Source organism: Nerophis lumbriciformis, linkage group LG05 (genome assembly GCF_033978685.3).
Source record: "Nerophis lumbriciformis linkage group LG05, RoL_Nlum_v2.1, whole genome shotgun sequence".
NCBI lineage: Eukaryota > Metazoa > Chordata > Actinopteri > Syngnathiformes > Syngnathidae > Nerophis > Nerophis lumbriciformis.
Window position 1 is genome coordinate 33,082,757 of NC_084552.2, and position 22,576 is coordinate 33,105,332.

Consider the following 22,576-nt stretch of genomic DNA (forward strand, 5'->3'; position numbering starts at 1 on the left):
ATATAGTGGTCTATTGTACGGAATATGTACTTTACTGTGCAATCTACTAATAAAAGTTTCAATCAACCAATCAATTCAAATGACAAAAAAGATTTGAAGCACACATGTTACGATAAAACTGTTTTAATTTGTCTGTATAAAAGTAGACGGATGCTGTTTATAGTGGTAATAATACAGCAGAGGTGTGAATCCAACATAACGACACAATATTTACACACAACATCCAGTCAAAGTAATGTGCAGTGCAGTGGTCACACATTCTGCGCCCTGCCCATAAAAAAAGTGCAGTCTGATAAATGAGTAGTTTTAACTGATAATATAAACAATACCAGGACGATTAATTGTAGAAAAAAAGAGTCACACAGACAAGAGAAAGTTTGGCTTAGTAGCTGAATGAACATGAACTATGTAGCTGTAAACAGATATAATACACTAAAGGTCTAACCTTAAAATATTAGGCACAATATTCTTAGCTTGTCTTTTAAAATCTCTATGGTTGCATTGTGTGCATTAAATAATACTGAAGAATGTCAGCATTTCACCAGTAACTCTGATTCTAACTTCATGATGTATGCTGACTGCAACTTGTGATTGTTCTGACAGCTTCTGCACAGTCAGCAGAACATTGCTGCATATAATCAACGTGTCTCCTTATTGGCCATCTAATTCTGATTCTGTTTGTGTGATTTCTACAAATCGAAATCGAGCTCAGTGTCCTCCGTTGTCAGGTTCGGCCGCTTCAGGCGTTTGGTGACCAGCTTGAGGTTGGTTTCGTGGAGGATGACCTGGGTCAAGTACTTCTCTCGTTTGATTTGCTCTCTGACGGCGTAGGGGATGTCAGGGATGACGTAGGACAGGATAAACTTGGTCAGGTAAACAATGTGCTGTAAAGAAGGACATCCATTAGTGGAACCAGACTCATTAGGAGTGTGTGACTTCCTGTTGGTGTTCCTACCTCCACAACAATGATGAACGCCATTTTGGCAGCGATCACATGCCAGTAGTAGATATTGTGCTCGTACTCCTTAGGGTGCCCTGGGGGGTATCGAAAATCTCGATACCTCAAAAAATAAAATAAAATAAAAAAATCATCTATTATTTTTTATTTAATAAATAAATGATAAATGGGTTATACTTGTATAGCGCTTTTCTACCTTCAAGGTACTCAAAGCGCTTTGACAGTATTACCACATTCACCCATTCACACACTGATGGCGGGAGCTGCCATGCAAGGCGCTAACCAGCAGCCATCAGGAGCAAGGGGTGAAGTGTCTTGCCCAAGGACACAACGGACGTGACTAGGATGGTAGAAGGTGGGGATTGAACCCCAGTAACCAGCAACCCTCCGATTGCTGGCACGGCCACTCTACCAACTTCGCCACGCCGTCCCACATTTAAATATTATTTCCATTTATTAATTGTTTTTATAACTTGAGGCTTTCTTCCAAATGAGATTATTCAGGGTTTGGATCAAAGTTAGAAAAATATTAAAAAATAAATATTTTCCTAAAAAAAAGAGCAAATATTGTAAATTAAGATATATATATTTTTTTCAATATGGTATTTTCAAATGAATTATATTCTAATGTAAATGGACCTGATGTTTCTTTACATTAATATTCTACAGAATTTTGATCCTTTTTTTGAAGATATTTTCTTTTATTAATTTGTTTATTTAAAAATTAAGATGTATTTTTCAAAATTGCACTGTTTAAATTTTTGAATACGTTTTATATGGACTGGAGATATACGAGAATATTTTTTTTTACGATTTGGGTCAGAGCTTGAAAGTATTTGAAAATATCTAATTTTTTTTACAAATTAATTTATTCTAGTCATTTATTTCTCTTCAATTATTTATATTCCGTTTAATATGGACATGAAAATTTGAATCCTAAGATCAAAGCTAAAAAACATCAAAAATTATATCAAGTATCTTAATTTTTTTTTACAAATTAATTTATTTCAATCATTATTTCTTTACATTTAATATTTGATTATTTTTAATTATGTATATTCCATTTAATAAGGACTTGTGGCATCTTACATGAATTTTATTTTTAGAATCAATGTTTGTACAATAACATTTTGTATTGTTTTTATTAAAAAATTACTTTATCTAAATCAAGATTAAACACAAATTATGATTATTCTAAAAACATTTATTTTATGTTGTGTTCCAAAAAAAACCCCAGGTAATTTATTGAGTTTTGAAACTCAAGTGAGTGGGTTAAGATGTTCTCCACTTTGTACCTGCAGGTGGTGATGTTGTATGGCGTGCTTAGCGGCCTGCTGTAGTTGGAAAAATGGCTGACGTTGAAAATGGACAAGGAGCTGTGGATGTAGCCCTGCATGGTTTGAGAAGGGTACTCTCCATAGGGATACACGGAGAAGGACCAGTAGTACACCAAGCGTGGGATCATATCCGAGGTAAAGGCGATGATCATGGCCTGCAATTTTATCCAAAATTAATGACATCAGGACTGATTACGGCACGGTTCAAAACATGACTCACGTTGGTGGCGACGGCCAAAATGGCGACGCCTTGAAGGATAGGCTGCCAGGCACCGATGTCTTGAGCTTTCTCGGGAACGATACGGCGGAACTGCGTGGTGATTTTCCAGGCGTCCACGCGGATTTCAAACAGGTTGTTGACGAGCGCCAGGACCGGAGCCAGAGGGAAGGAGGCCACAAAGAGGGTGACGAAGCCAAACTGGATGACTGAACACAGAGGGTAGGAAACACAAAACACTTTCTTTTCTGCTTCAGAATGTCACAGCACATGCTGGAATCCATGTTTGCCTCAATGAACCTCATCTCCTCAGAGCTAGAAGCACTCATGTACAACTTTATTACCTCAAAGATTAATAGACAAATGGTTCGTAAATCTATTCTGCTACACAAGTTGTACACTGACTACTTTTAAGTAAATTCATTTCTACAGCATTGTCTCTTTTGAATATTTGATAAACATACTTGCTGTAATGTGATGTGAGGGCTGTACTTTAGTGATATGAGGTATTTGTATGTATTGTTTAAAAGGTACATTCTTGGATTCCTTCTCTCTGCTTTGAAGGGGTCATATTGTGATTTTTTTCTACATTTAAAACACTTCCTTGTTGTCTACACAACATGAAATGGTGGTTCTTTGGTCAAAATGTTGTATGGATTATGTTTTACAGACCGCTTTGGAGCCGCTTTCTGACCGTCTCTTCAGGATGCGGCGTTTTGAGGGCGGTCTTATTTACGAGCCTCTACTTCAACTGTGTCTTCTCAGCCATGTTGTAGTTTTAGCGCTTCCATATGGAGTCTACTGACGGATATAAGTTAGAACTATATGCTACTTTGTATGAGAAATGGCAACAACGGAGGATGCATGTGCATGTACAAGCCAGTGTGCCCCACAACAAGAGGATAGACAAAAACAATGTCGGACTACAAATGAATAAAAACGTCAGACTCGTGTAATGCTCTTCAGGTAAACCTTTACCTTATATCAGTGGTTCTTAACCTGGGTTCGATCGAACCCTAGGGGTTCGGTGAGTCGGCCTCAGGGGTTTGGCAGAGCCTCCGCCGCAGCGGTCAAGACACACCAGACTCATGAATTGATTAACGTGGACCCCGACTTAAACAAGTTGAAAAACGTATTCGGGTGTTACCATTTAGTGGGCAATTGTACGGAATATGTACTGTACTGTGCAATCTACTAATAAAAGTTTCATTCAATCAATCAATCGTGTAAATAAAAACTTCTCCCTATCGGCGTATCTGTAATGTAAAGTTTAAATTTGAATGACAATAAAAAGAAAGTCTAAGTATTATGGAAAACCCCCAAACAATGTTCCCTCTAATTTTCCATCTGATTTGCAAGTGTTTAATTTGTTGTGAGTTCATGCACTGTGTTGGTTTTGTTCTTTGAACAAGGTGATGTTCTTAGAACAAGGTGATGTTCTTTGAACAAGGTGATGTTCTTTGAACAAGGTGATGGTCTTTGAACAAGGTGATGTTCATGCACGGTTAATTTTGTGCACTAGTAAAAAAACATACATTTGTCTTGAATTTGGAAAAAAAAAAAAAAAAAAAAATTTTTTCACTAAAGAAGGGTTCGGTGAATGTGCATATGAAACTGGTGGGGTTCGGTACCTCCAACAAGGTTAAGAACCACTGCCTTATATGGAGATATCTGCAGACGCCACATGTTGGAAAATGTCACAAGTCAGGGAAAATTCAAAACAACTTGTTTGGAACAAGCTTGGAAGAAGAAATTTGAAATCTAGGGAAGTGGGCAGCTTTTGAGAAAAAAAGAGGAAAACTGAGAAAAAAAGAAGAAACTTTCTCTCGGCACAAAGTGCTGCCACGCAAACACAGAAAGAAAATTTAGAAAATCAAGAATACATTTCCTGCAATTGGGTGCATTTCTACACTTTTTTTACCTTTAGATTTGTTCTCATCTACCAACCTCTTTTGGCTATCTTTTAGACACATGTCCCATGTTATGTACCACATAATTTTCAGTTTCATTAGTAGATAATTTACGAACAAATATTTTCATTGAAAATGTAATGTAAAGTTCTATAACATGCATGCAAAGAACTCAGAAAACATTTCCCATTTGGCAAGTCTATCCTCTAGCCACGCCCCCTCGGGTAATATACTTATGGTGTCGTGACCTCTGTTTACAATCCGTCATTTTAAAAATATGCCTTCTTGCTGGCTACTAATAAACACTCTAGAACTACAACGGTAAAATTAATGTTTAAAAATGTGGATTTCCGCGTTTTGGCAGAAATGTCACATTCCTGGAAAACATACCATGGAGGCATGGCGGAGATATTTATAAAACAATCTTGCCTTCCTTCATACTTCCTTCAAACAAATCGTTTGGAATTTTCCCCAGTTGTGACGTTTTTCCTATTGGTGATGGCAGCGGATTTTTCCACATATGTTACAGGTTTACCCCAAAACCTTTGTGTGAGTCCGCCATTGTACTCCGACGCTGTAGTCAATAAGTTCTTTCTTTTTCTCTATCGTCTTGCTGTGGGGCAGACTAGCCCATACATTTACATGGATCCTTACATTGGATGGTAGAGAGTTTTGGGAAGCCCTAAACATAATTTGAGCGGTTTTAAAATTGATCACATCGTGCAGTTTAAGTTGCTTTAACTCCATGAATAGTGGATTTGAATGATGTCTGTAGTGAACATTAGACACAATCCTAATGGCCCTTTTCTGCAGAGTGACTAAAGGCTGTAGATGGTATTTATAACAATTTCCCCAGACTTCAACACTATAGTTTTAATACGACATAATAAATGAATGATACAATAACAGCAGAGCATTGGTGTTCAATAAATAACATGATCTCCTCATCATTCCAACACATTTAGCAACAATCATTGGTACTTTAACTTTAACTGCTAACTATTAAGCCACTGTGGAGCCCCCTTTAAAAAAAAAAAAAAAAAAAATGTACACAACCCTTTCTAACAAAAAAAGCTTTGACTAGGAAGTGTTGTGTACAATACTGTCTACTGTATGCCTGTAATTGTTTCTTCATGAGTGGCAAAAAACAGGAACTTTTAGGACTTTTAATGGGGGATGTATCTAGGGATGTAACGTATCAAAATTTCATATTATCACGATATTAAGGCTCCGGTACGATATTATTGTAGTATATTTCCCAAAATTTTAGTTTTAGTGTGTAAAATAAAGTGTCAGGAATGTTTAGGATAAACACACTTATTGTAATTGAACACAAATATGATGTTCAAATCTTCTAATCATATTTATTGCTACATATATGTATTTTTAAGTGCAAAGAATTGAGTAGGGACATTCACTGTTTCAAGCAAATATTAAAAAAATAACCTTACAGTTTCATTTCTTTAAAGTGACAATGTAAACATCCAGTGGAACAAGTGTAAAACAATAATGTTCACTTTAGTGTATTTCAACTTTTACTTTCTGAGAAGTACTGTCCTCCACAGTGGACATGTTTATATCAGTCTGGAATATGCTGTTTTTAGGAAAAGTTTTCAAACAATATAACTTTTAATTATGTAATACCTCAGAAACTGATGTTCGGCTTCGCTGGCTTCAAATATATTTTCTGGATGACAGTTTATGAAGTGGCGACTTGTCCAGGGTGTACCCTGCCTTCCCCCTTAGTGCAAATAGACTTCAGCCCCCCCACGACATCAAGAGAGACAAGTGGTGGAAAAATGGATTGAGGATTCATCAAGTAGTTTTTCAGTTTACTCATATTTCACGCATGAAACATTATTTGGGGGGTGATTTCGCTCTGTGCAGTGCGATAGGATCGGCTGGCTCTGTGTCGCTTTAGAAAAGCTCGGGACAAACGTGACGTGCTTTGCTTTGCAGAACGCAGACTTTCTTACCACTGCCAAAGAGATTATGTTTTTTGCCAGAGTTTGTCTGTGTGTTAGAAGCATAACTCAAATAGTTATGGATGGACTTTGATGACATTTTTCAGAAAAGTTTGATAAAGTCACGCGTCACGTCATTATTGTGAAGACTTTGAAACCAAAATACTGCGGTATTTACAATGCCGTTACGCCCCTAGTTGCTTACATTATTTGCAGACATGTACTGTCTTCTTCTTACCCATTTCCAGATATTCATAGAAGAGTCCCAGATTGGACATGGGTTGCAGTTGGTAGTCTTGCTCCCAACGAGGAATCACTTTCTGTGACGCTGTGCCCCTGCAATAGCGTAAAATCAAATTTTTCACCCACCTGCACACACACACACACACACACGCACATACACACACACACACACACACACGCACACACATCCACACACACACGCATACACAGGTGAGGCGTAGGTAAGTGAGGAAGATTGCTACCTTTTTGTCTTCCTTACGGTAAAAGAACTTCTTGGATGTTGTTCCAGATGGCTTTTCCACCCATGATGATGGACAGTTGCGTGGTCAGTTCAATCAAACAACCACCAGGATCACACTGGAACAAGAAAAAGAAGAAAGTGAAGCATAATTCATGCGCTCCAAGCGGAGGACCGACCACACTCTACCTCCTCGTTGCGGTATTTTCCCAAAAGGTAAACGGGTTGTCCTGGATAGCCGACCACTTTCCCTTTGGCGAAGGCGATGTAGAAACAAGAAGAGTAATAGTTGACGAACTGAAAGAGGAACATCTTGAGGGTCAGACTGTTCTCGTAGTCCGTCTTGGTCCTTGGCAGCTCTGTTTTCAAATAAAAGCAAAAACATAAAAAACACTTCAACGCCCAAGCATAATACAAACGTTTGTATAACAATTTTTCCTTATATTTGTGGTGTAAATGAATAAAAATGTCAATCATTATCTGAATAAAAATAGCTACATCATGTTTTGCATTATTGTAAAATAAAAATAACATTGAGGATTTATGAAAGAAATCAAATAAACTGTATCCTGTTCAGTGTCAGCTGGAAATTAAATAGATTGATAATTTTTAACAATGAAACCCTCAAATAATGATATCTATTACAGTACATCATAGAGAAAGCTAATGTAACATGTGCAAAACTCATTTTGGATATTGCTAATATTTCACAGGTGTTCTGTCTTTTTGAGCACATCCAATGAGTAAAGTCAATTGATATCCTCATTATTCCTTCAGCAGCTCACCAAAGTTGGTGATCCAGATGGCCACCCTCTCGTAGAGCATGTTGAGGATCATGATGACCACAAAGCTGATGAGGGAGGCCGTGACCGAGGTGGCCATCTGCGGCGTCACATACTCCTTGAGAGGCTCCAGCTCCTTCAGGTCCTGAGCTCTCAGCCTGGCCGAGAAGGCAAAGAAGGCGGCCAGGCGGTACACGGTGATGGCCACGATGGAGGCCACAATCAGCAAAATCTGACATATTACAAGAAATATTATTCAATATGTACTAATAGGCTCCAGCACCGCCCGCGACCCCGCAAGGGACAAGCAGTAGAAAATGGATGGATGGATGTGCTAATTTTGTTGGACAGGTAATGAATGGCATTACCCAGAATAACACGGTCCCTATTCCTATTGACACTCGAACGCATCGTCCGCAGGCTGTGTAAGGCACTTTTTCTTTCACCTGAAAACACAACACAGCTGGTAAACGCTGAGAGAAGGTGCTTTGCCAGCGAGAAAAGAAGCAATAAGATTCACCCCCGTGACCGGGTTTTTCCTCTCGTAGATACACTTGGCTTCATATTCAGGTCGGGCTGTCTCCTGCTGCTCCAGGAACTCCACGGTGTCCCACTGGTACTCCAGCTCAGCCTGGTAGCGCTTCCAAAATTCCAGGAATAGTGTTACTGCAGCGAGGAGATGAGCGTAAATAGAAGTACTCGGATATGGAGCTTAAAATAAACCACTGAAGCATGGATGACTTACCCCAGATTGACATGAAAACTGCAAAAACCAGAGTGCCAAAGTTGTCAAATATGCACAGTTTCTACAACAAAAAATACAATTGTGTTTTAGCTTGCTTGTATTGAAATCCCTCTTCAGGTCCATGTCAGGAAATAACTTGTTTCAATGTGTAAAGTCTGTGCAATAGGAGATTTTCACAATAGATAGTGGTTTCATCTGCACGGTAAAAGGTGTCTATATATACATATCCAGGAGAGAGCGCGAGCTCACATATCAGCTCAGTCAACATTTCCCAGCAAGTAGATGCTTTGACAAGCCATGATGTTGTGTAACTGCACATTTTCTAAGTACAGTATTTTTTATATAAGCTCTATTTATCTTCAATAATAGAATAAACTGAATTCAAAGTGTGTTTAATACTGTGAGAAACATATTACAGCATTTGGAGTAGGGGTGTGTGTTACGAAATCTGGTGTCACAAAATCTTGCGAGATTATAAAATGACAATGTTTCAAGTTTGGAGAAACGCTGTATCGCGGGCAGAACGCAGCCAGAAGTTGTCTTTTTTTATAGTCTGATCATGCATATCTGGCTGGGACTGGAACCACACATTAAGTGCTTTGCACACACTACAAACCGAGAGCGAGCAAACACAGCTAGTGTTGGCATTCCCCTCAGCCAGGCGTGCTCTAAGAGCATGGCAGGGGAGGCGTGTGGCCGCTCTCCTTTCTTTGAGTTCCACAGCCAACAAGCTGAGTGTCTGTCCAAACAGAAGCAGCTGAACTGTCAATCATAGAAACAATGACAGAAAATAATACATGAATCATTTTAAAGACCCCGGAAAGCAGTTTTCAAAAGGCCCATTGTAGGGCTGCGAGTTCCCCCGAGAGGGCCACCCAAAAATATCTGTTTCTCAGCTATGGTCGCAGCAGTACTCAGTTGTAATACACTTTTCCACCACTTGTGACAGTAATGACAATATTAAACAAACAGAAGAAGTCTAGAGCTAAAGTTATTAATACGTTTTTTTAGCGCAAAATTATGACTAAAGTGGTGAAGCTGTAATTTTATTTACATTTTAATTTTATTGACAGTTTTGTTAAAAACATATTTATTCTTGATTTAATACAGCACAACATTATTGGACATAAATGTATTTTTTGTCAGTTAGCCCCTTCATACGCAGTTTATTTGGTTAGTACTTATTTTTCTAATCACTGACCTAAGCTTAAAGTTGAAGAGTGAAATAAATAATAATATTTGTAATTAACACACAGTTTCATATCATTTGACAAGGTTGTAAACTGAAAGTTGGTTAGATCTAGTTATTGAATACAATTACAATCTTGAGTACGGTAACATGACTAATTAAGTGTTAATATTGGAGCGGGCCCCGGCGCCTATGTAGTGGAAAAGTTGCGCGCAGTGGTCAAAAAGGTTAAGAACCACTGTTATTGAATGTATGTAAATGACTGCTGTAATTTTAATAATGTAATACGAAATGTAACTTGTTATGATGTGAGCTTTGGGACAGGTGTGATGCTGGTGTCTGCACATCTAATGTTGCCCACATGTGCTCCTAGGAATGCTAAGGGAGTTTGTACCTCTGCTCAGACACATAAAAAATTAGGGGGTCCCAGCTCCATAAAACATTTGAAGACCCCTCTTCTCCAGTACTCACCTTTGAAGCTTCACAGGTGCTGTTTAAACGCCAGTATTTGCACTCCTGGTCGCATTGTGGGCACATGACTATTTGGCCTCCGATTTCCGGGTCACACACCTCTTTGCTACCAACACACAAGCCAGCAGAACCTTGAGTAAAGTTCTTGAGCACATGTTACTACTAGTAGGGCCTGATTTACTAAAGGTTTGTGTGTACTAAAACACGTGCAAACTTGATAGCACACGCAAAGCTGATCTACTAAACGTGTGCAAAGTGTATTGCGTTTGTTAAATGAGCAGAATTAGGCGTTCAATCTACGTTTGTATTTTGCGTCTTTGTTTTCATTCATATGCAGAATATAAACTGATTATCAAAATGCCTACAATACTGGGAGGAGATGATGCAAATATACTATACAGCATGCGCAATGTGATTTCCTATAACAACGCTCATCACTATTTTGCAAACGCTATTTAGCGTTTTATTTAGCACGTCTGAAAAGTACTTGCAAACTGACACACTCGGTGTTCGCACGGCAAACACAGATGATTGACAGAAAATACTCCGTTAATAGTGTGTTTCAACATATTTGCATGGTCTGTCAGAAATAAAAAACATTGCACATATAGAGGGCTTCGGTTTTTTGGCTAAAGTATACCACGATGCCTTGCCAAAAGCCATATTGAAAGACAAGTTTCATCCTTCATGATAGCGCTAGACGTAATATTTCCAAACTATTCCGTGGAAAATAACGCTGCACCAGCTGTGATGCAATGGAGAAATACTTTGAGTCATTAGAAAGGAAATCCCTTTGTCGTCATAAGGAGAAAACAGCTGTAATTGGAGGCAAGGATCCTTACAATATTGACAAGTCGGAGTGGAGCAGCGTGAAGCAGAGACCATAACATCCTCTCCACTGTCTCATACCCGCACTTTGTAAACTACTTAAATTCTCAACCCAGCCCATTTTACACTTTGAAGGACTTTCAAAATTATAAGAGTCTATTAAGCTATGGCCGCTTTGTTCGCAAATGGGTTTGTGACCTTTCTGTTTATCTGTATAAACCCAGTGGACATCGCATTGTCAAGGCGAGAGTCATGCACTCGCAAAAATGATCCAACCCAAGTTTGATACCCCGGAAAATCACGGCTAACCAATTTAAGGTCATCTTAGCACACCGTGACTGTAAGGCAGTATTGGAAGAATTTTGTTCTCATGTCGCTCCACTTTTGTTTTATGTGGAAGTGACAGTCCGGACAAGAGAAGTGAGCACTATTTTTATCAACACAACTATTCAACCAAGCACATCAAGTTAATGCAAAGCGGGGCTGTCATTTATTTAAAAGTAATTTCTACTTACAAAATTGTCTTAATTACCTAAAATTAAATGATCCGAAAAAAACATGAAGTCATTGTAGCATGTCACATCTCAGTTGACTGGAGCAATCTATGCTCGCCTTTGCCGTTAACTCTTCTTTCTCCCCGCTTCTGTTTGTCCATAAATACGCTTAAGAATGCGATAGAAGCTAGTAATACGTCTCCCACTTGGATATGTGGCAGTTGACAATCACACACGTTGTCGGCATTATCAGTATCACTGGATGAATGATCAGCAACAATGAGTGTGTTACAAACAAAGCTTTCTAATATGGCCAACGGCAATGCATTGTAGGAAATGTAGAAAAATACAAAGCCCTCTGTCTAGTCAGCAACATACTTATATAATTTTAAAGCTGCATGCTGGGTGACTTAAGAGGCTGATCAAAACAAATTCAATTGATGCGTTTTGGTGTCTGTTGGCGTTTTTCTAATACCGTTAGATTTTTTTTTCATAGCATAGACTGTAATATCTCCTACCGGTCTATGAAAAAACGTCTTGAAGTATGCATTTTAATGCAACTTGAGCACAGTAATTGCAGCCTCTCTCCCATGAGCGCACTTTGGGCGCTTAAAAAACAAGGGAAAAAAAGTGGATTCCTTTGTAGGTGCACTTGGACTCTGTCTAAAATGCCCATAAAAAGTGGTTGGTGTCTTATGCATGTTTGAAAACATAGCAAAACGCCACAGGAAAGAACATGATAAAATGAATGTGCAGTAAATGATCTGGTGTCATTGTGGTGATGCCTCAGTATATATAGAACATGCAAAATCCTTTTTTAAATAAGGCGGTCTTCACCACATTTGAATTGTACACGCAGAACACACGCAACAGCCCACTAATAGTACACACAATTTTATAGATTACACACGCTGTTTAGAGCTTGATATTAGGATCTTAGTAAATTAGGCTCTTCGTGTTCCATACCTCCAAGTGCTGGTTTCCTGTGTTTTGTATCCATATATGAAGCAAGCCAGCCCTACAACAGCAGCCAGAGCCAGCATGATGGTGTAGAAGCCCAACCAAGCAAAGTAAATGCCGATCTTCTCGCCGTAATACTTCCTGCAACAAAACACCAGAAATTATGTCTATGAGCTTCGTATGACGTGGATGCTTTTAAATGTCACCTTATGAGATTGAGAGGCTGCATCTTATAGAAGCTTCTCGGATGAGCCCATTCCCTGTATAGCCGGAATCTATCGTTAGGGCAGCCATCTTCTTGGGACTTGACGTTGAACCTGCACTGAATGGACAGAAAAGAGGGGAAAAGGCTGCAGAAAAAGGAACACAAAGATGCCTTCCGTATGACTTACATCATGGAGCGGGTAGGCAGCTTTGTACACGTCGCTGTCCAACAGTTTTCTGATGCCAAACTTCTTTACGCTCCCTCGTATCTCATAGGGGGCTCGGCTCAGTATGTAATACGCCTGAGCGAGCACATTGTGGTCATTTATTGCTCATTTATGCACGTTTGGTGACTTTAGAAGAAAACTACCATCCGGCTCCTCATGGATGAAGAGAAGAAGACGTCCTTGTCCTTTATGTAGAAGTACTCCAGGCGGTCTTTCTCAAAGGGGGCAGTGAAGAACTCGGCCTCTGTGGTGATGACCTTCTCGTCGGGGTAGAAATACTTGGTGATGAAGGACAGACATCGCCATGGCGATCGGTAAGAGGACAGGTCGTTGGGCTGAATGGGGAGCTGGATATGCAGCACCTCAGCGTAGGTGCAGAGCGTGTCCCATGGCATGTGCACTTTGACGAAGACCAGGCTGTCGTTCACCACCTGCACCAACATTTTCATACGTATTTCTTTCATCTAGTTTTTTATCATTGTAAACACTATGTACCATTCTTAACTCATTTATTTGACTTAAAAACATTGTTTCTAATGTGGCTAACTCATTATGACTGATTGTTCATAGCATTTCATGGAAACAATATATATATATATGTATGTATGTGGGTATATATATATATATATATATATATATATATATATATATAAATATATAAGGGGAAGACCCAGGACACGTTGGGAAGACTATGTCTCCCGGCTGGCCTGGGAACGCCTTGGGATCCCCCGGGAGGAGCTGGGCGAAGTGGCCGGGGAGAGGGAAGTCTGGGCTTCCCTGCTTAAGCTGCTGCTCCCGCGACCCGACCTCGGATAAGCGGAAGAAGATGGATGGATGGATATAAATATATATATATACACACACACGTGTATATATGTATATATATATATATATATATATATATATATATATATATATATATATATATATATATATATATATATATATATATATATATACATATATACATATATCTGAAACATGATCTAAACAAATCTAAATACATCCATCCATTTATTTTCTAGTAGTAATATAATAAATAATATTATACCTGCATAAAGGCAAATAATCCAGAATGTGAGATTGTACAAAAACTAAGATCATTGAGGGCGGTAAAGGAGTCTACTTACAGATTGTGTTGCCTCCAACTCCATTCCCATTTTCATCAAGCTGGCCTCAAAGTATTCCCGCCGTCTCTGCAAAAAAAAAGAAACCAAAAAAAGAACTAAAAAAAGCAGGCTTTGCTACACATCTTGAAATTCAGTGTGAAGCTCAGAAGTGGCAGCTGTTAGTTTGATCATGCTTTTATTCGACTATGATAGTTTAGCATGATGCTGCTCTAATTATATGATTGTGATGTTAGCATGTAGCTCATGTAGCTATGTTAATGTTGCTAATGTTCTCCTGTCCCACTGCTCAATGTGACCTTGTTGTACAGTATGTGATACGGATACAGATGACAACTGAAGCAGTGCATAGTCGGATGACTTGGAGTGGCGTTTAGCACCCGGCATGAGAAATACTGTAAATACCGCGCATGTTAGTCTTGGCCTGGCGAATCGGAATGCAAGGCAGTTAGGTAACAGAGGCGTGTGAAATCCCTTAAGAGGCTAATTTTTAGAGTGCATTTGCAGCACTGACAGAGCAAACAAGCACCTGCATTATATACTGTATATATAATATGTAAATATTATATATGTGTTATATTCATATTGCTACTACGGTGCATTTTCAGTCTACGTTTTACCTTTTGTTTTGGCCCTCTATTTGTGCACTTGTGTGCATTATCCTTTCCATCCTTTGTAACTGAGCTACTGTGTGGAACAATTTCCCTTGTGGATCATTAAAGTTTGTCTGAGTCTAAGTCTAAGATGATGAAAAGCTTGCAAGAATGACATTTAGACACGATGACACCACCCTGCTGTGAAAAAACAGTAACACAATATGGACTAAAATAACACATGGCCTACATAAAAATAATACAGCAGTAGCTCGGAATACGAGTGCCACAACATACCAATTTTTCAGGATTCCAACTGCATCTCGGCTAATTGTTATGCTATACTTTATGAGCAAAAATTGATGTTGCGAGCTTACCCACCAGCAGTTGGCGTAGTGAATGTCACAGTGAACCCTGTAAGATCCACCCAAAGCATCCAGTCTTACGAGCAAGCATTAGCTTATAGCTAGAGATGCACATAACTTTATTGTTCCAAGCATGAGACGGAAGAAAGTGAGTATAAAGAACAGTGCTGAGAAGAAGTGGATGATGTGTATTGAATTAGAGAAAGAAATCATCATAAAACTGAAGCAGAATGTGATGATAACGCCAGCCAAGGACGTTAAAATAATGTCTAAACATCGGACATTTATTCACGAAAATATGGAGAAGCTGCTGATGGTGTGTTTGACGGAGAAGCAGCTGTAAAAGTCCATTCTCCAAGGTAAATACTGTACATTATTATTACATTACCTCCATAAAAGTTCTGCAGCTGTTTGTATACATTCTATTGAATTGTTTTTCCTACAATATCTATTATCTAAAAGTTAGTTTTTCTTTTTAAAAGGCATGTTATATGTTAAAAAGGTGGTGTTTTGGGGGCCAAGCACAGATTAAATTAATTTTAATGGGCAACGTTGTTTTAAAATATGATTTTTTTAAGAAACCAACTGCAACACAGGATGAGTTAAATGTGTGTCCTGAGGTACCAGTGTATTGTATACATTACAGGTTGACCCAAAAATCAGAACCCACAAATCTTTGAATAAATCTGCTACCTTTAATTGTTGTCCGGTTTTCTTTTTCAGGATATACACATGGACTTTGTGCATAAAATATTCGAACAATATTCTTCCCCAACATGTCTTGGTCAATAAAAAAAATGATTACCGGTATATAAAATCATTTTTGACAGGGTTGGGAAGGTCAGAAAGAATTTTAGGACTGTGCAAAATCTTCATTGTAAAATGCCAACGAGAAACATGGTCCAGGTATTTACAATTTTGAATCATTTTGACTCATGCAAGTTTTCCATATTCCATATTTTGTAAAGAACATGACTTTTACGCCAAGCGAACAACATAACTGAAACTTTGGGGAATGAAAGTACACACACTAAAGTTTAAGCTCAGCAGAATTTTCTTTTTTTAGGATTTAAGAAAATTTTTATAGGCTCTGTTTTTTTTGGTTCACCCTGTTAATGTAGCAACTTTATATTAAACTCCCTTTGCAAACAGTTCAGGCAAGTGTCAATAGTCGAGGCTTTGTGTGATAAAACACACAAGATGTGTTACTGTAAACTCACTGGATGCTTCAATAGGTACACAGCAAGATAAACACACCTTTATAAAGATAATCATTCATTATCATTATTTCTTAAAAGTATTAATTAACCAATACTCTATTATTTTGTATTTTGTGGCTGTAGTTTGCAAATAATTATTGTTGATACCTACTCAGTGGCCTAGTGGTTAGAGTGTCCGTCCTGAGATCGGTAGGTTGGGAGTTCAAATCCCGGCCGAGTCATACCAAAGACTATAAAAATGGGACCCATTACCTCCCTGCTTGGCACTCAGCATCAAGGGTTGGAATTGGGGGTTAAATCACCAAAATGATTCCCGGGCGCAGCCACCGCTGCTGCCCACTGCTCCCCTCACCTCCCAGGGGGTGATCAAGGGTGATAGGTCAAATGCAGAGAATAATTTCGCCACACCTAGTGTGTGTGTGACAATCATTGGTACTTTAACTTTATAATGCCAATCATCAAAATGATTATCAATTTAAGGATGACTATTTTTGTAAAAAGTACAATTAAAAATGTCGATGTTCTTAACTTGTACACACAATAGCAGTCAAAGGTTGGCTGTTCACTGACAAGTTGTGTAAAGACCAATAATAGGAAAATGACCTTGCGGCGTGCAAACGTGTGCCTCTTGTCAAAGTCCTTCTTGTTCTCATCGTCGTAGACCAGGATGAAGTCGATGCGTCGGACGCCGTCATTGAAGAACAACGAATCGGGCTTGTCGTTGAACTCGGCCTGGGAACAAGAGAGCAGCTCATCTGGTAAGTCAGTGGCTTGGCACTCGTAGTCCTCTTCCTCCATGGGTTCGTACATGTCAGATTACTGTACCCAAGTTGTAATGTAAACGTTACAGTTGTCATGCAGGTGATGAGGGAAGAGCCAGCAAACATTGCGACGTCTCCACCTCTCTTGCACTTTCACAATAAAAGCTCATGCAGCTGAGTTTATTCTTGTCATGTAACAATAGTGGTTCTTGTATTGTATCTCAGCATGTTGATGTCCAGTGGGGTACACTGTGGGCGTCTACAACCAAGCCGTTCCTTTTATGCTTGTAAAAGCAGACTTTTCTGATACATCTCTTTTATTGCATATGATTAGATTGCACTGGTGTACCTAATAAAGTAATCTGAGGCTTTGCTACACATCTTAAAACAAAGCCGGCAGCTCTCAGTCAATTACAGACGTGGGAGCTGTAAGTTTGATTATTTTGTGTGTTTTTCAGCAAAAAAGATAACCAAGCATGACGTTGCTACTATAATCTGAGTGTAAGCACTTAGCGAATGTTTCTAACTCAATCTTACCTCGTTGCATATCAGGGGTCTCAGACATGCGGCGTTATTTTGCGGGCCGCACTAACATTACATTTTCATATTAAGGTGCGGGTTTTATATGATTGGCACTTCAATCAATCAATCAATCAATGTTTATTTATATAGCCCTAAATCACAAGTGTCTCAAAGGGCTGCACAAGCCACAAGGACATCCTCGGTACAGAGCCCACATAAGGGCAAGGAAAAACTCACCCCAGTGGGACGTCGATGTGAATGACTATGAGAAACCTTGGAGAGGACCGCATATGTGGGTAACTCCCCCCCCCCACCCCCCTCTAGGGGAGACCGAATGCAATGGATGACACTTGACAGCGTCATACTTGCCAACCCTCCCGATTTTTCCGGGAGACTCCCGAATTTCAAGGCAACCATTCTCTTGACTGTCTGCCGATTTTCACCCAAACAACAATATTAAGGGCGTGCCGTGATGGCACTGCCTTTAGCGCCCTCTACAACCTGTACAAACGGTGTTCCAGCCCAGTCACATGTTGTATTTGGCTTCTGTACACACGTAAGTGACTGCAAGACATACTTGATCAACAGCCACACAGGTCACACTGAGGGTGGCCGTATAAACAAGTTTAACACTGTTACAAATATGCGCCACACTGTGAACCCACACCAAACAAGAATGACAAACACATTTCGGGAGAACATCCGCACCGTAAGACAACATAAACACAACAGAACAAATACCCAGAACACCTTGCAGCCCTAACTCTTCTGGGCTACAATATACAGTCCCACTACCACCAAACCCCGCCCCCCCAACCCTGCCCCCCACAAATCAACCCCCCTCCGTGCGTCGGTTGAGGTGGGCGGGGTGGGGTTTGGTGGTAGTGGGAGTGTATATTGTAGCCTGGAAGAGTTAGGGCTGCAAGGGGTTCTGGGTATTTGTTCTGTTGTGTTTATGTTGTCTTATGGTGCGGATGTTCTCCCGAAATGTGTTTGTCATTCTTGTTTGGTGTGGGTTCACAGTGTGTCGCATATTTGTAACAGTGATAAAGTTGTTTATACGGCCACCCTCAGTGTGACCTGTATGGCTGTTGATCAAGTAGGTCTTGCAGTCACTTACGTGTGTCTGCAGAAGCCTCATACAACATGTGACTGGGGCGACACGCTGTTTGTATAGAGAAAAAGCAGACGCGACGACAAGTTGTAGAGGACGTTAAAGGTAGTGCTATCACGGTACGCCCTTAATATTGTTGTCCGGGTGAAAATCGGGACAAATTTGGGAGAATGGTTGCCCCGGGAGATTGTCGGGAGGGGCACTGAAATTCGGGTGTCTACTGGAAAAATCGGGAGGGTTGGCAAGTATGTTGGATAGCCATTCAAAGAAGGTGAATTCATTAAAAAGTGCATGTTAGATTTTTTAAAGAAATCTTTGCTTGAGGCCCAGCCTCACCCAGTTTCTGCATCCAGTGGCCCCCAGGTAAATTGAGTTAGAGACCACTGTTGTATATGATGTATGGCGTCTACAACAAGTGTATGAATCACGGCTGTCAAAGTAAACGCTTTCACTCATGCAAATAATCACAAAACATTATCGTTAACATTAAGGTAATTCTCCTTTGCCCAAATGGTGGATGGTTACTTGAAAGAGATGTTGTATGGTCAATAATACATCAGTGCAAAGATGAGTGAAGAGACTCCGACTGTTGTATTCACTAATTTCACTTCAAAATAAAACAGTACTTCAGATAATACTGTCAGCAAGTTTTGAACAAATAAATGAGGTGCATTCAAGTAAAACATTTTTTTAAATGTTCTTTTATGACAATCTGACAACAAAATGGTTATGGTTAAATGTATTTTGAAAATGTAAACAGATACAATGTGATACATCGTAGAAAAATGACATATGTTAATTTCTCTTTACATGTTCGAAAAGGAGAAGGAAGAAGCAAAGCTTATTTAATCCTATCCCTTTTCCAATTCATATTAATTACTAACACATTCGTTCACTCCCTGTTCTGATCTTGTAATTGTAACAAAATTTACACCAATGAATACAACAGTTCTCTTAATAGTTAAGCCAGTCATGATTCACATATTGAGATGAATAATATTTCATTTTCAACAAAGTTCAAGACGTTTATCAAGATTCTTTTTCCCTGTACTTTGTAAACACTTGTAGTTCGAACATCCTCCTAAAGTGGATCATATTAGTACATTGTTTGACATCTTTGCATAATCCATTCCATAATTTAATTCCACATGCTAAAGGTCCTAAGTGTTGTACATGCATACAAATGTTTTAAATTAGATTTTCCCTTGAGGTTATATTTTTCCTCTTTTTTTGAGAAGAATTGTTGTACATTCTTGGACAACAGGTTATATTTTGCTTTGTGCATAATTTTAGCTGTTTGCAAATGCACCAAATCATTGAGTTTCAGTATTTTGGATTCAATAAATGAAGAGTTTGTATGTTCTCGATAACCTACATTATGTATTATGCTAACTGACCTTTTTTGTAACATGGTTAGTGGATGAAATCTACTTTTATAATTATTATTAATAGTATTATATAGTATAGTATAGTATTATTTCCCCATATTTCCACACAATCACTCAAATATGGCAACACTAACGAGCATTAAAGAATGTGCAATTATTTTTGGTCTAGAACATATTTTGCTTTATTCATTACCGGTATATAACTATTCATTGCCACCTGGTGTGTTTTTATGTGATTTCCAGTTCATTTTATTATCTATTATTACACCCAAAAATGTGATTTCTTTCACCCTTTCAATGTGTTCTCTGTCTATTTGTATTTGTGTCTGACTTTCTCTTAAAGTTAAAGTTAAAGTTAAAGTACCAATGATTGTCACACACACACTAGGTGTGGCGAGATTATTCTCTGCATTTGACCCACTACTGTTACTAAATAGCCTTATTTTAGTTTTACAAAGAATCAAGGATAGTGTGGTTTTATCAAACCATCTCTTTAATTTGTTCATTTATTTTGTTATTATTCGTATGAGCTTCTGTGTGTTCTGTCCTGAACAAAAGGCATTCGTGTCGTCCGCAAATTATACAAAATGTAAGTCCTTTGTAACTTTACAAATGTTGTTTATGTATAGATTGAAATTGCATGTGTGTCAAAATATTGTGGTCTTCTTTTTAAAGTTAATTTAAACTTTAGATGCATGTAATTTGCTGTGATTAATCAAAATACAAAAGTGTTTTTAATGGTTTGACAGCCCTTGTATATTAATTGAAAGTGCACTATGTGAACAAACACAGCCCATTAGCAATAAAGTTACAGACAAACAAAAGCAAAATGTCTACTACTGTCTAATTTCACGTGTAACATGTATGTCTTTTAACTAGTTGAACAAATCATCAAGGGTGCATGCTAACATGTTGGACTCACCAGCTGTGCTTTGGCTACTGTTGCTCCTTCTCTAATACTGTGATACGTTGGTAGAAACTCCTCAGGGTAAACTGTAGGAAAGAAAAAGTGATGATGAGCTTTCTGCTGCTTTTTATCTGCATGGCTGTCATGTACATACAAATAAAAGAAGCGTGCAGCCAGCGGGAACATCTGCCATCTTAAAAAAGGGTACAAAAACGAATTAGTAGCAAGGCATGCGGCCTCACCACAGCTCGCTTCCTGTGCAGGACATCCGCTAAAAGCTCAGCAGTATTTGCTCACAATAACAATAACGTGTTTTCTAGCATTGATTGTGGCAAACTGCTTGAATCGGTCTTGTTTATTTGTGCTGAAAATACTCGTATGAATGTATTTTCATACAAAGTACGACTAGAGCTGGCCGATTATTCAAAAAATAATCGAAACCGACAGAAAACTGCCGTGTGGATTATTTCGACTTTTCCTCCTCGGTAATTCTCTCTCTACTTAGACCCTTAATAATCCCTTAAAATAGACTACTGGTTGTGTAGTTACACCCCATGAAGAAAGCTGGCGCAAAGCGTGAAACCTGAGCAGTTTGTAGTAGTTAATTGTTGGACACAGTTTGATGCAGTAAGGATGAAAAAAGTACAGGAGCAGTTGAGAGTGGAATAATCGTGCATTTACCAAAATTAAGGTAAAAGGTAAAATTCATCGTGATTTTAGATTATGTCATAAAAAAAATATAAATAAGGTATGACTGTGAATAATTGATGAGCCATCAAAAGCAAAGTGCACTAATGGGTGTGTGCTTGTTGGTGCAATCAATAACACACATTAAAAGATTAAAAGCATTCTCTCCCTCAAGAAGTAAGAGATGCATCTGTAACCACAATATTAGGGAGACAAAAATGATATAAAAAATATTTACCTTTACAAAAACCACTACATATGCATGGCGGCAGACCATCACAAAGTATCCTACAGGACATTTCTGTTTTGATTTTCTCATGCAGTTCCAATTAAAGTGATGATTAAAACACAATTAGGAGTTTATTTTCACTCCTTAGTGGGGAAGTGGGTGACCTGCAGTGTCATGAACGAGCTGATTTGCATTCATGCACATAATAAAGACTAGTCAAAAGAAAAGTCAATCAATAATGCAATCGCTTTTCCCACAAGCTTATCGCTGATTGCCAGCAAGTAGGCCAGGGCAGTGGAGCCAACTCGCCCTGTGCTGCCAGGCCCACTGGTAGATGGAAAGAGTGAAAAAGTTTGAGCTGTCATGCTTACAACAGGGCAGTGTTAGTTCTTGTGTTGTGTAAAATGGAAGTACATGTTTGTGTGTGTGAATGTGTGTGTGTGAGTGTGTGTGTGTGTGTATATATATATATATATATATATATATATATATACATACATACACGTATATACATATATATATATATACATATATATATATGTATATTTCCAACACATATCAACATATCAGACATTCACAGGATTAAGCGGTCAACATCTTTATATAAACAAAAATGTAAAAGAGTAAAGTAAGAGATAAATAAATATTTATATATATATATATATATATATATATATATATATAAATAAATATGACATGTGGTATAACCTCCTAAATTCTAAATATCAATGATTTTTACTGAATTAGAAACAGACGTATGGAGCAAGGAGGAGACTGCCAGTAAGTTTTGGTATTGAAAAAAAAAAAAAAAGAAATACAACAAGTTTTATTGACAATAAGACAAGTTTTGGCATTGTAACATGTTGAATTAAAAACATAAATACAAACATTGCAAA

At 38.5% G+C, this 22,576-nt stretch overlaps 1 protein-coding gene and 1 long non-coding RNA gene across 3 annotated transcripts in view; one reads left to right on the forward strand and one right to left on the reverse strand.

Moving 5' to 3' along the window:
- Positions 1–107: 107 nt before the first annotated feature.
- ano6 (anoctamin 6) overlaps positions 108–22,576 on the reverse strand; it is a 26,033-nt gene continuing 3,564 nt past the window's right edge. The window contains exons 2-20 of the mRNA XM_061960728.2: positions 20,780–20,850; positions 16,676–16,804; positions 13,898–13,963; positions 12,911–13,198; positions 12,729–12,842; positions 12,543–12,658; positions 12,343–12,477; positions 10,055–10,160; positions 8,395–8,455; positions 8,170–8,315; positions 8,018–8,095; positions 7,653–7,881; positions 7,057–7,226; positions 6,889–6,986; positions 6,625–6,755; positions 2,516–2,721; positions 2,254–2,450; positions 956–1,061; positions 108–884 (exon numbers count right to left, since the gene is read on the reverse strand). Of these exons, the coding sequence (XP_061816712.1) occupies positions 690–884; positions 956–1,061; positions 2,254–2,450; positions 2,516–2,721; positions 6,625–6,755; positions 6,889–6,986; positions 7,057–7,226; positions 7,653–7,881; positions 8,018–8,095; positions 8,170–8,315; positions 8,395–8,455; positions 10,055–10,160; positions 12,343–12,477; positions 12,543–12,658; positions 12,729–12,842; positions 12,911–13,198; positions 13,898–13,963; positions 16,676–16,804; positions 20,780–20,850 (2,642 nt within the window). The 3' untranslated portion in view covers positions 108–689. The remainder of the gene's footprint in view (positions 885–955; positions 1,062–2,253; positions 2,451–2,515; positions 2,722–6,624; positions 6,756–6,888; positions 6,987–7,056; positions 7,227–7,652; positions 7,882–8,017; positions 8,096–8,169; positions 8,316–8,394; positions 8,456–10,054; positions 10,161–12,342; positions 12,478–12,542; positions 12,659–12,728; positions 12,843–12,910; positions 13,199–13,897; positions 13,964–16,675; positions 16,805–20,779; positions 20,851–22,576) is intronic.
- On the forward strand, positions 2,588–7,789 carry LOC133606617 (uncharacterized). Of its 2 annotated transcripts, none has more exons than XR_009815280.2 (4): positions 2,588–2,734; positions 3,183–6,850; positions 6,919–7,083; positions 7,645–7,789. It is a non-coding gene; the product is annotated as an uncharacterized lncRNA (long non-coding RNA). The 2 variants fall into 2 exon arrangements; XR_009815282.2 differs by having other exon boundaries at positions 3,183–6,839.